This window comes from Engystomops pustulosus, chromosome 5, assembly GCF_040894005.1.
Source record: "Engystomops pustulosus chromosome 5, aEngPut4.maternal, whole genome shotgun sequence".
Lineage (NCBI taxonomy): Eukaryota > Metazoa > Chordata > Amphibia > Anura > Leptodactylidae > Engystomops > Engystomops pustulosus.
The window spans coordinates 198,876,422-198,891,565 of NC_092415.1; the positions used below are offsets into that span (position 1 = coordinate 198,876,422).

Below are 15,144 nucleotides of genomic sequence, written 5' to 3' on the forward strand. Positions count from 1 at the left end.
CCCCATAATAGTGACAGCTATAGTCCCCCATAATAGTGACAGCTATAGTCCCCCATAATAGTGACAGCTATAGTCCCCCATAATAGTGACAGCTATAGTGCCCCATAATAGTGACAGCTATAGTTCTCCATAATAGTGACAGCTATAGTCCCCCAAAATAGTGAAAGCTATAGTCCCCCCATTATAGTGACAGCTATAGTGCCCCATAATAGTGACAGCTATAGTGCCCCATAATAGTGACAGCTATAGTTCTCCATAATAGTGACAGCTATAGTCCCCCATAATAGTGACAGCTATAGTCCCCCATAATAGTGACAGCTATTGTGCCCCATAATAGTGACAGCTATAGTTCTCCATAATAGTGACAGCTATAGTCCCCCATAATAGTGAAAGCTATAGTCCCCCCATTATAGTGACAGCTATAGTGCCCCATAATAGTGACAGCTATAGTGCCCCATAATAATGACAGCTATAGTGCCCCATAATAGTGACAGCTATAGTGCCCCATAATAGTGACAGCTATAGTCCCCCATAATAGTGACAGCTATAGCCCCCCATAACAGTGACAGCTATAGCCCCCCATAACAGTGACAGCTATAAAGCCCCATAATAGTGACAGCTATAGCCCCCCATAACAGTGACAGCTATAGTCCCCTATAATAGTGACAGCTATAGTCCCCCATAATAATGACAGCTATAGCCCCCCATAATAGTGACAGCTATAGTCCCCTATAATAGTGACAGCTATAGTCCCCCATAACAGTGGCAGCTATAGTTCCCCATAACAGTGACAGCTATAGTGCCCCATAACAGTGACAGCTATAGTGCCCCATAATAGTGACAGCTTTAGTCCCCCATAATAGTGATAGCTATAGTCCCCCATAATAGTGACAGCTATAGTTCCCCATAATAGTGACAGCTATAGTCCCCCATAATAGTGACAGCTATAGTCCCCCATAATAGTGACAGCTATAGTCCCCCATAACAGTGACAGCTATAGTCCCCTATAATAGTGACAGCTATAGTCCCCCATACTAGTGACAGCTATAGTCCCCCATAATAGTGACAGCTATAGTCCCCCATACTAGAGACAGCTTTAGTCCCCCATAATAGTGACAGCTATAGTCCCCCATAACAGTGACAGCTATAGTCCCCCCATTATAGTGACAGCTATAGTGCCCCATAATAGTGACAGCTATAGTGCCCCATAATAGTGACAGCTATAGTGCCCCATATAAGTGACAGCTATAGCCCCCCATAATAGTGACAGCTATAGTCCCCCATTATAGTGACAGCCACAGTCCCCCATAACAGTGAAAGCTATAGTTCCCCATAATAGTGACAGCTATAGTGCCCCATAATAGTGACAGCTATAGTCCCCCATAATAGTGACAGCTATAGTCCCCTATAATAGTGACAGCTATAGTCCCCCATAATAGTGACAGCTATAGTCCCCCATAATAGTGACAGCTATAGTCCCCCATAATAGTGACAGCTATAGTCCCCTATAATAGTGACAGCTATAGTCCCCCATAAAAGTGACTGCTATAGTCCCCCATAATAGTGACAGCTATAGTCCCCCATAATAGTGACAGCTATAGTCCCCCATAATAGTGACAGCTATAGTCCCCTATAATAGTGACAGCTATAGTCCCCTATAATAGTGACAGCTATAGTCCCCCATAATAGTGACAGCTATAGTCCCCTATAATAGTGACAGCTATAGTCCCCCATAAAAGTGACTGCTATAGTTCCCCCTAACAGTGACAGCTATAGTCCCCCATACTAGTGACACCTATAGTGCCCCATAATAGTGACAGCTATAGTCCCCCATAATAGTGACAGCTATAGTCCCCCATACTAGTAACAGCTATAGTCCCCCATAATAGTGACAGCTATAGTCCCCCATAATAGTGACAGCTATAGTCCCCCATAATAGTGATACCTATAGTGCCCCATAATAGTGACAGCTATAGTCCCCCATAATAGTGACAGCTATAGTCCCCCATAACAGTGAAAGTTATAGTCCCCCATAACAGTGAAAGTTATAGTCCCCCATAATAGTGACAGCTATAGTTCCCCATAATAGTGACACCTATAGTGCCCCATAATAGCGACAGCTATAGTCCCCCATAATAGTGACAGCTATAGTCCCCCATAATAGTGACAGCTATAGTCCCCCATAACAGTGAAAGTTATAGTCCCCCATAACAGTGAAAGTTATAGTCCCCCATAATAGTGACAGCTATAGTTCCCCATAATAGTGACAGCTATAGTCCCCCATACTAGTGACAGCTATAGTTCCCCATAATAGTGACACCTATAGTGCCCCATAACAGTGACAACTATAGTCCCCCATAACAGTGACAACTATAGTCCCCCATAACAGTGACAGCTATAGCCCCCCATAATAGTGACAGCTATAGTCCCCCATTATAGTGACAGCCACAGTCCCCCATAACAGTGAAAGCTATAGTTCCCCATAATAGTGACAGTTATAGTCCCCCATAATAGTGACAGCTATAGTCCCCCATATGAGTGACAGCTATAGTTCCCCATAATAGTGACAGCTATAGTGCCCCATAATAGTGACAGCTATAGTCCCCCATAATAGTGACAACTATAGTCCCCCATAACAGTGACAACTATAGCCCCCCATAATAGTGACAGTTATAGTCCCCCATAATAGTGACAGCTATAGTTCCCCATAATAGTGACAGCTATAGTTCCCCATAATAGTGACAGCTATAGTCCCCCATAACAGTGACAACTATAGCCCCCCATAATAGTGACAGTTATAGTCCCCCATAATAGTGACAGCTATAGTGCCCCATAATAGTGACAGCTATAGTCCCCTATAATAGTGACAGCTATAGTCCCCCATAATAGTGACAGCTATAGTCCCCTATAATAGTGACAGCTATAGTTCCCCATAATAGTGACAGTTATAGTCCCCCATAATAGTGACAGCCACAGTCCCCCATAACAGTGAAAGCTATAGTTCCCCATAATAGTGACAGCTATAGTCCCCTATAATAGTGACAGCTATAGTCCCCCATTATAGTGACAGCCACAGTCCCCCATAACAGTGAAAGCTATAGTTCCCCATAATAGTGACAGTTATAGTCCCCCATAATAGTGACAGCTATAGTCCCCCATATGAGTGACAGCTATATTTCCCCATAATAGTGACAGCTATAGTGCCCCATAATAGTGACAGCTATAGTCCCCCATAATAGTGACAGCTATAGTCCCCCATAACAGTGACAGCTATAGCCCCCCATAATAGTGACAGTTATAGTCCCCCATAATATTGACAGCTATAGTGCCCCATAATAGTGACAGCTATAGTTCCCCATAATAGTGACAGCTATAGTCCCCTATAATAGTGACAGCTATAGTCCCCTATAATAGTGACAGCCACAGTCCCCCATAACAGTGAAAGCTATAGTTCCCCATAATAGTGACAGCTATAGTCCCCTATAATAGTGACAGCTATAGTTCCGCATAATAGTGACAGCTATAGTGCCCCATAATAGTGACAGCTAAAGTTCCCCATAATAGTGACAGCTATAGTCCCCCATAATAGTGACAGCTATAGTCCCCCATTATAGTGACAGCCACAGTCCCCCATAACAGTGAAAGCTATAGTTCCCCATAATAGTGACAGCTATAGTTCCCCATAATAGTGACAGCTATAGTTCCCCATAATAGTGACAGGCACCAGTTACCATAAGTCGGGTGCTGATCCCGAAAAATCTCAGATAATGAACCCATCAATATGGAGTGCTACAGAACCCCAAATAGCGGTGATCTACACAGAACCCCTATAATCATGGGGCTATAGTTCCTCCTGAATAGGACCCCCATTAGTTCTAAAACTCGCATAACAATGACACACAGAGGACCCCTTTATTAATGACCCCATAGATAACCATCTACACTACACAGCAGAGGCCTACAACCTGCTGGTACCACCTCCTTACCTTTAGCTTCTCCTGGGTAAAGCTGATGCACATGGTGTAGTTGGACCAGGTCCTGTTGCTTTCAGGATGTTGGAACCAGTTCCCCTTCTCATCACAATATTTTGAAGCTTTTTCTGTAAAATTATTAAAGTATTCAGATTAATGGCACTAATATCATCTCCCAGAATGCACTTGTACAATTTAAAGGAGTTATACAAGACTAGAATAACATGGCTGCATTGCTTCAAGAACAGCACCACCCCTGTCTACAGGTTGTGTGAGGTATTGCAGCTTTAGTATGACAGAGCTGGTGTTGCTTGGAGCAAAGATCAGAATTTCCAGCCATGTATGTAACGGCTCGCTGGACGGATACGTTACAAACTTTTTGCGCTTCCAATGTCCTTTAGATAATAAATCGAGACACCCAGTAGGTGAAATGAGGGATGTTTCAGCTCCGCCTGGATCCAGGACACTACACTTCTAGAGACACTTAAAGGGCACCCTTCTCCTAGGGTGCTCTTTAATGTCCTTAAGAATGTCCTTAAGATGTAGGTGAAGTGTGACCAGCTAATCCTGCAATCTGTGTAGTTCCCATAGGAAGTTGCCTTTAAGAACAGGCCCTTTTACCCTTAATATGATATATTTATTCCTTAGTATTGTTACCACCTACAGACCATGACTGGTATTGCGGCTGCAAAACACCTGCCTGGTCACGAAAGGTTTACGTTTTGTCCAATGATATGCAATATTTGATTAACATGAATTGACTTGTAAGAAGGTCCCTGGTTGGATGATAAAGATAAAGCCTGCAGCAGCTCTGAGACCCACCACCAGAGGACCTCTCCAGCCTGAAGCTACAGGAACCAGACTGTGAGCCCCCACCCTTTGCCGGATACAATCCAACCAGCTACCTTGGACCTGGACCAGTTGAACTGTTACATTGGTCAGTTGCCTTTGCTGTGTTCGTGTTCTGGAATAAAGGAACCGAGAGTTGACATTTCACATCCTTTGTCTCAGTGTGATCCCTGGAAGCTGCTAACATCAAGGGCCTCGCCTCAACCATCTACCTGGGGATCCTCACACATACAGACATCAGGAGTGCCCCAAGTCTTTCCACCCACCCTCGGCTTCTTCCTCTTCTTGCAACCCACCTGTCGGACACCTGCTCAGCGTGGACAAGCTCTGTTCCATCTGGCACTCCAGCCAGTCAATCCGGTACCAGGAGAATCCAGATGCCCCCAAACTAATAGGTCAGGCCCTGGCAGGGGACGTTGCATGTACAACCCCTTTAACAAAACGGCTCGAAATATTATGTGCGTCGCCTTCGCATTATTCATAGAGGGTAATAAATCATTGCATAGTTTTAATAGTCATGAAAAATCCTATTTGCAACAAATGTCGTTTTAATAGCCAGGGATATTTTCGGTCTATGGCTAATTGCGTTATAAATGAATGTTATTACCGGGACTTTGTACACGACAAATACAGCAACGGCTCCGAACACCGAGCATTAAACATTACAAATCTGCCAACTCTGGAAGCAAAACGAATGAAAAATCACTTACCGTTTTGTGTCCGCAGCTCCTATGCAGAGTTCTGCATCACCTTTGTTACAGACTACTAACCAGATTACTGCAGGTTCAGACTACAAAGGGTCTGTTACCATGGCAATTAATTTTACTAAATACAATAGCAGCTTTATACACTAAAGGTTTTTTTTTTTAAAAAAGAAGAAGATCTGCAAATTTGTTTAATTTCTCTTTGAGGATGCAATGGAGAATGGCAATCAATCGTCATGACAGTCAGGAGCCCATCAAAGGCTTCCAGGACTGCCAGATTCTAGATTCCCTACTATACCCTGCATCTAGCAGGATGTAATAGATAACATGAAATCCAGAGGTCTCTCAAAGGCTTCCAGGACTGTCATTCAAGATTCCCTACTATACCCTGCATCCAGCAGGATGAAATAGATAACATGACATCCAGAGATCTCTCAGAGGCTTCCAGGACTGTAATTCTAGATTCCCTACTATACCCTGCATCTAGCAGGATGTAATGGATAACATGGCAGCCAGAGGTCTCTCAGAGGCTTCCAGGACTGTCATGTAGATTCCCTACTATACCCTGCATCTAGCAGGAGGTAATAGATAACATGACATCCAGGAGCCTCTCAAAGGCTTCCACGACTGTCATTCTAGATTCCCTACTATACCCTGCATCTAGCAGGATGTAATAGATAACATGACAACCAGAGGTCTTTTAAATGTTTTCAGGCCTGTAATTCTAGGTTCCCTACTATACTCTGCATCTAGCAGGATATAATAGATAACTTGGCAGCCAGGAGCCTCTACGAGGCTTCCAGGACTGTCATTTAGATTCCCTACTATACCCTGCATCTAGCAGGATGTAATAGATAACATGAAATCCATAGGTCTCTCGGAGGCTTCCAGGACTGTGATTCTAGATTCCCTACTATACCCTGCATCTAGCAGGATTTCATAAATGACATGACAGCCAGGAGCCTCTCAAAGGTTTCCAGGACTATCATTCTAGATTCCCTACTATACCCTGGATCTAGCAGGATGTAATAGATAACATGACATCCAGAGATCTCTCAGAGGCTTCCACGACTGTGACTAAGATTCCCTACTATACCCTGCATCTAGTAGAATGCAATAGATATGCAATATGCAATAGAATGCATTTCCTCACTGTGGGTCTAAAATAAGTGATCAGAAGGTCATACAGACCCCAAAATGGTAGCAATAACTCTTCCATTACACTACACTTGGAATATTTTTCCAGCTTCCCAGTACACGGTGTGGAATATAAAACACTGTCTCTAGGAAGGACAATTTGTTACATAAAAAACAAGCCCTCACACATCTCTGTACACAGGAAAAAAAGAAAGTTAGAATTAAGGTTATGGCCCAGCCACAGGATGAAGATTGCAATTCACAAAATGACCACTGGGCGGCTGCACGTAAAAAGATACAGTAGCACTTTATGACACTGCTGTGAAAACATTTCTCTTGCTAAGCAGCTCATCTTGTGACACTCAGAGCCTGTAAAATAGAGGACGCTGGTTCCGTAGTGAATGGATTTACATACATCTCCTGTCTGGCCATGCGTGACGCCAGCGCTCCCGAATATTACTAGACATCAAAGTAACCAACAGTTCAGAAGTTTTACTGCTTTATATCAGAGGTTTTGTCCTCTGCCTCATTTTTCATAGAGATCATTCTCACGAAAATACCATTTCCCTTCACCTCTGGCTATAATTAGCATATTGATGGTTGTGCATCTCCTCGCAGGCGGCGGAGCACCCGCTAATATCTCATAACCGAGCCCAGGGTGCAGGCGCCCAATCACCCTGAGCTCATGCAGCAATTTGGTTCCTCAAATGGAAGAAGCAATGAAATTAGAGGGAAAGTCTGTGACTGGTTGTGCTCGAGGAGCCGTCACCGGGATAATCACTGACACTTCTGTGAGCAGCTTTATTAGATGCAATAGAAGATACAAACCGCCAGGAATAAAACCTGAGATTAAACCGGAAAGAAAAGGAGCAAATTATAGTCACAATGGTGGAAGCTTACTGTACAGAGCTCCATACAGGACTAGTACACCGGATTAGTGACATCACTGTGTGTATTATCCCTGTACTGTGACATCACTGTGTGTATTATCCCTGTACTGTGACATCACTGTGTGTATTATCCCTGTACTGTGACATCACTGTGTGTATTATCACTGTACTGTGACATCACTGTGTGTATTATCCCTGTACTGTGACATCACTGTGTGTATTATCCCTGTACTGTGACATCACTGTGTATTATCCCTGTACTGTGACATCACTGTGTATTATCCCTGTACTGTGACATCACTGTGTGTATTATCCCTGTACTGTGACATCACTCTGTGTATTATCCCTGTACTGTGACATCACTGTGTGTATTATCCCTGTACTGTGACATCCCTGTGTGTATTATCCCTGTACTGTGACATCTCTGTGTGTATTCTCCCTGTACTGTGACATCACTGTGTGTATTATCCCTGTACTGTGACATCACTGTGTGTATTATCCCTGTACTGTGACATCACTGTGTGTATTATCTCTGTACTGTGACATCACTGTGTGTATTATCCCTGTACTGTGACATCACTGTGTATTATCCCTGTACTGTGACATCACTGTGTACATGGTGGCGTTTACTACTTAATTTATTTTGGGGGCTGGAATTACACCTGCAATAATCTCTCTTATGACGCTATGAAGTTATTCTGTCTGCAGACTCTTCTCTTTATAATAATACAAGGTGAGAACATCATTTGTATGAATTGTATTTGGATCCTGGTTATTACAGAACATTGCCCGGAGTTATAGCAGCCGACATCCGTGTGCACCACATCACAGCCACAACTGATATAGGTCACTCCATAAGGGACATCTTCTCAGTGTGACTCTTCTCCGCCCCTGTGACTCCTTATAGCTCATTTGCATACAGCGTGTGATCAAGTTCTGTGCTGAATCTCCCAACATCTAGAAGGACATCGCTGTGACCCTACAGACTGCGCCCCAGGTCCTCCCCACATGAGGATTCCTTACCCGTGGTGTCAAAATCTGGAAAATAGTCGGGGCAGTTCTGTGTAACGTTGTGCCCCGCGGGGGCATCATCCCAGCACAACCAGCCGTCCCAGGTGCGGTTACAGAACAGACCTGAGGATGAGAAGATGGACACAGGTTACTGGACAGAACAATGGTCACTTCTTACCACTCCTTAAACCTAACTACTTGTCTGAGATCACCTATCTATCTATAAGGCCTGGCATTAGGGCGTGGCAAACGGGGCATTTGCCTAGGGCCCCATGTCCTAAAGGGCCCCCTGCATGTGGACTGTTGTGGGCAGAGGATGTAATCATAGACATCCTACAAGAGGAGATGCCTGGGACGTGTCATGTAATAGAAAGTGATCCATGTGGGGAGAAGTGGAGCATTTATCTTACTGGATGTACAGAATAAGTACTGATAAATAATACCGTCATATCAGTCATTCTGTTCTTGAGAGAGAAAAAAACTTAAAATACAAATGACAGACTCATAGAACAATCCATTATACTGACAGGAGACTACAGGAGCCCCAGGTAGCTCCTCTATACAGGACATGTCAGTGTAACACAGGAGATGTGTCTATTATGTACAGAGCGCAACATTGTATTATAGAGCAGGACAATATTTCAACAAACCGCTCTGTGGTGCTAACAATCTACATGTCATGTGTTCTGACAATATAACAAGGGTATTGTGTTATATTACCAATACCGAGAAGTATTATAATAGTTATATCCTTGTACATAGGGGGCAGTACTATAGTAGTTATATTCTTGTACATAGGGGGCAGTATTATAGTAGTTATATTCCTGTACATAGGGGGCAGTATTATAGTAGTTATATTCTTGTACATAGGTGTCAGTATTATAGTAGTTATATTCTTGTACATAGGGGGCAGTATTATAGTAGTTATATTCTTGTACATAGGGGGCAGTATTATAGTAGTTATATTCTTGTACAAAGGGGGCAGTATTATAGTAGTTATATTCTTGTACATAGGGGCAGTATTATAATAGTTATATTCCTGTACATAGGGGGCAGTATTATAGTAGTTATATTCTTGTACATAGGTGTCAGTAATATAGTAGTTATATTCTTGTACATAGGGGCAGTATTATAGTAGTTATATTCTTGTACAAAGGGGGTAGTATTATAGTAGTTATATTCTTGTACATAGGAGGCAGTATTATAGTAGTTATATTCTTGTACATAGGGGGCAGTATTATAGTAGTTATATTCTTGTACATAGGGGCAGTATTATAGTAGTTATATTCTTGTACATAGGGGGTAGTATTATAGTAGTTATATTCCTGTACATAGGGGGCAGTATTATAAAAGTTATATTCTTGTGCTCAGGGGGCAGTATTATAGTAGTTATATTCTTGTACATAGGAGGCAGTATTATAGTAGTTATATTCTTGTACATAGGGGGCAGTATTATAGTAGTTATATTCCTGTACATAGGGGGCAGTATTATAGTAGTTATATTCTTGTACATAGGGGGCAGTATTATAGTAGTTATATTCTTGTACATAGGGGCAGTTTTATAGTAGTTATATTCCTGTACATAGGGGGCAGTATTATAGTAGTTATATTCTTGTACATAGGTGTCAGTATTATAGTAGTTATATTCTTGTACAAAGGGGGCAGTATTATAGTAGTTATATTCTTGTACATAGGGGCAGTATTATAGTAGTTATATTCTTGTACATAGGGGGTAGTATTATAGTAGTTATATTCCTGTACATAGGGGGCAGTATTATAGTAGTTATATTCCTGTACATAGGGGGCAGTATTATAGTAGTTATATTCTTGTACATAGGGGGCAGTATTATAGTAGTTATATTCCTGTACATAGGGGGCAGTATTATAGTAGTTATATACTTGTACTCAGGGGGCAGTATTATAGTAGTTATATTCTTGTACATAGGAGGCAGTATTATAGTAGTTATATTCTTGTACATAGGGGGCAGTATTATAGTAGTAATATTCCTGTACATAGGGGGCAGTATTATAGTAGTTATATTCTTGTACATAGGGGGCAGTATTATAGTAGTTATATTCTTGTACAAAGGGGGCAGTATTATAGTAGTTATATTCTTGTACATAGGGGCAGTATTATAGTAGTTATATTCCTGTACATAGGGGGCAGTATTATAGTAGTTATATTCTTGTACAAAGGGGGCAGTATTAGAGTAGTTATATTCTTGTACATAGGGGGCAGTATTATAGTAGTTATATTCTTGTACAAAGGGGGCAGTATTATAGTAGTAATATTCTTGTACATAGGGGCAGTATTATAGTAGTTATATTCCTGTACATAGGGGGCAGTATTATAGTAGTTATATTCTTGTACATAGGTGTCAGTATTATAGTAGTTATATTCTTGTACAAAGGGGGTAGTATTATAGTAGTTATATTCTTGTACATAGGAGGCAGTATTATAGTAGTTATATTCTTGTACATAGGGGGCAGTATTATAGTAGTTATATTCTTGTACATAGGGGCAGTATTATAGTAGTTATATTTTTGTACAAAGGGGGCAGTATTATAGTAGTTATATTCTTGTACATAGGGGCAGTATTATAGTAGTTATATTCTTGTACATAGGGAGTAGTATTATAGTAGTTATATTCCTGTACATAGGGGGCAGTATTATAGTAGTTATATACTTCTACTCAGGGGGCAGTATTATAGTAGTTATATTCTTGTACATAGGAGGCAGTATTATAGTAGTTATATTCTTGTACATAGGGGGCAGTATTATAGTAGTTATATTCCTGTACATAGGGGGCAGTATTATTGTAGTTATATTCTTGTACATAGGTGTCAGTAATATAGTAGTTATATTCTTGTACATAGGGGCAGTATTATAGTAGTTATATTCTTGTACAAAGGGGGTAGTATTATAGTAGTTATATTCTTGTACATAGGAGGCAGTATTATAGTAGTTATATTCTTGTACAAAGGGGGCAGTATTATAGTAGTTATATTCTTGTACATAGGGGCAGTATTATAGTAGTTATATTCTTGTACATAGGGGGTAGTATTATAGTAGTTATATTCCTGTACATAGGGGGCAGTATTATAGTAGTTATATTCCTGTACATAGGGGGCAGTATTATAGTAGTTATATTCCTGTACATAGGGGGCAGTATTATAGTAGTTATATTCTTGTACATAGGGGGCAGTATTATAGTAGTTATATTCTTGTACAAAGGGGGCAGTATTATAGTAGTTATATTCTTGTACATAGGGGCAGTATTATAGTAGTTATATTCTTGTACATAGGAGGCAGTATTATAGTAGTTATATTCTTGTACTCAGGGGGCAGTATTATAGTAGTTATATTCTTGTACAGAGGAGGCAGTATTATAGTAGTTATATTCTTGTACATAGGAGGCAGTATTATAGTAGTTATATTCTTGTACATAGGGGGCAGTATTATAGTAGTTATATTCCTGTACATAGGAGGCAGTATTATAGTAGTTATATTCTTGTACATAGGGGGCAGTATTATAGTAGTTATATTCTTGTACATAGGAGGCAGTATTATAGTAGTTATATTCCTGTACATAGGGGGCAGTATTATAGTAGTTATATTCCTGTACATAGGGGGCAGTATTATAGTAGTTATATTCCTGTACATAGGAGGCAGTATTATAGTAGTTATATTCTTGTACATAGGGGGCAGTATTATAGTAGTTATATTCTTGTACATAGGAGCAGTATTATAGTAGTTATATTCTTGTACATAGGAGCAGTATTATAGTAGTTATATTCTTGTACATAGGGGGCAGTATTATAGTAGTTATATTCTTGTACATAGGGGGCAGTATTATAGTGGTTATATTCTTGTACATAGGGGCAGTATTATAGTGGTTATATTCTTGTACATGGGGGCAGTATTATAGTGGTTATATTCTTGTACACAGGGGGCAGTATTATAGTAGTTATAGTCTTGTACATAGGGGGCAGTATTATAGTAGTTATATTCTTGTACATAGGGGGCAGTATTATAGTAGTTATATTCTTGTACATAGGGGGCAGTATTATAGTAGTTATATTCTTGTACATAGGGGCAGTATTATAGTAGTTATATTCTTGTACATAGGGGGCAGTATTATAGTAGTTATATTCTTGTACATAGGAGCAGTATTATAGTAGTTATATTCTTGTACATAGGGGCAGTATTATAGTAGTTATATTCTTGTACATAGGGGGCAGTATTATAGTAGTTATATTCTTGTACATAGGAGCAGTATTATAGTAGTTATATTCTTGTACATAGGAGCAGTATTATTGTAGTTATATTCTTGTACATAGGGGGCAGTATTATAGTAGTTATATTCTTGTACATAGGGGGCAGTATTATAGTGGTTATATTCTTGTACATAGGGGCAGTATTATAGTGGTTATATTCTTGTACATAGGGGCAGTATTATAGTGGTTATATTCTTGTACATAGGGGGCAGTATTATAGTAGTTATATTCTTGTACATAGGGGCAGTATTATAGTAGTTATATTCTTGTACATAGGGGCAGTATAATAGTAGTTATATTCTTGTACATAGGGGGTAGTATTATAGTAGTTATATTCTTGTACATAGGGGCAGTATTATAGTAGTTATATTCCTGTACATAGGGGGCAGTATTATAGTAGTTATATTCCTGTACATAGGGGGCAGTATTATAGTAGTTATATTCTTGTACATAGGGGGCAGTATTATAGTAGTTATATTCTTGTACATAAGGAGCAGTATTATAGTAGTTATATTCTTGTACATAGGGGGCAGTATTATAGTAGTATTATACCTTTATATAGGGAAAGAATTATGGTTGTTATTTTCATGTACATAGGGGGCAGTATTTAAGCATAAAAACTTATCAAACAATAGGATAGTAATAATTACAAACCCAGTGTTATGGCTATTACATGTGTATGGAGAATAGATATAACATCAGTTTATACTCCGCCATCAGTACAGACAGATGTGTATGTCGCCTCCTGTGCTGCCTTTCATTTTAAATTAATTGTTAAATTTTTCCTTTGCTTTACATAAATTGCTATTAAATTCCTATCACTGAGATGAAGATGTTACAAGTAATAAGGCTCAGACGTTCTCTGCTTCTGAAATTCTCTTTATTCCTCTGCCTTGAAATACCTACGGTCAGTTTGAGGACATTTCATGAGTACATGACCAGGAGGAACCTTCTATACGTTGTATCTAGAGAGACGATGGAGGAGGAATTATCCGTCCATTGTCAGACAAGTCCTCATGGCTCGGTGAGGATGTATAGCGGAGCCGTGTTATACAGTATAGGGAAGCGATGGCAGAGGTGAGATTTACCTGATTTAGAATACGGAGGATCTCGCTTCATTTTCTCATAACATTTAAATTGGGAATTCATGATTTTCTCCCTGGCGCGGGCGTCCTCGTGTGCGAGCGGCATCAGAGTAGGATCAGCATAGTTTACTGTAGAGCCATAACCTGGAGCCATTCTCTGCAAAAATAGAGAGAGAAAAAAATAGAGAGAAAAAAGTAGGTATCAATCTGTAATGAGTTCTGGAAATAGATAGATATGAAATAGATATGAGATGGATAGATAGATAGATAGATAGATAGATAGATAGATAGATAGATAGATATGAGATAGATAGATAGATAGATAGATAGATAGATATGAGATAGATAGATAGATAGATAGATAGATAGGAGATAGATAGATAGATAGATAGGAGATAGATAGATAGGAGATAGATAGATAAATATGAGATAGATAGATATGAGACAGATAGATATGAGATAGATAGATAGATAGATAGATATGAGATAGATAGATATGAGAAAGATATGGGATAGATAGATAGATAGATAGATAGATAGATAGATAGATAGATATGAGAAAGATATGGGATAGATAGATAGGTAGATATACGATAGATAGATATGAGATAGATATGAGATAGATAGATAGATAGATATGAGATAGATAGATATGAGATAGATATGAGATAGATAGATATGAGATAGATAGATATGAGATAGATAGGAGATAGATAGATAGATATGAGATAGATAGATATGAGATAGATAGGAGATAGATAGATAGATAGATAGATATGAGATAGATAGGTAGATATGAGATAGATAGATATGAGATAGATATGAGATAGATAGATATGAGATAGATAGATATGAGATAGATAGATATGAGATAGATAGATAGATAGGAGATAGATAGATAGATAGATAGATAGATATGAGATAGATAGATATGAGATAGATAGATACCCTGTTTCCCCTAAAATAGGACATCCCCCGAGAATAAGACCTAATAGAATTTAGTTCAAGCTTAGTAATATAAGGCCTCCCCTGAAAATAAGACCTAGCGGCAGCCATTGCGTCTGCTCCCCCCATGTCTTACATTAGTATTAGTAGATCATTTAGATACCACAAGAGGTTGGGACATGTGGGAAGAAATCATAGCATAAAATCTCTGGCTGTTGCGCTGAAAATGTGATACAAGCAGCTACCCGGACAAGAAGGGGATCATTTAAGGAAA

At 39.7% G+C, this 15,144-nt stretch overlaps 1 protein-coding gene across 1 annotated transcript in view; it reads right to left on the bottom strand.

The window, feature by feature from the left end:
- Positions 1-15,144, bottom strand: part of CALCR (calcitonin receptor) — a 188,758-nt gene that overhangs the window by 48,929 nt on the left and 124,685 nt on the right. The window contains exons 3-5 of the mRNA XM_072154324.1: positions 13,929-14,082; positions 8,575-8,685; positions 3,987-4,099 (exon numbers count right to left, since the gene is read on the bottom strand). Of these exons, the coding sequence (XP_072010425.1) occupies positions 3,987-4,099; positions 8,575-8,685; positions 13,929-14,082 (378 nt within the window). The remainder of the gene's footprint in view (positions 1-3,986; positions 4,100-8,574; positions 8,686-13,928; positions 14,083-15,144) is intronic.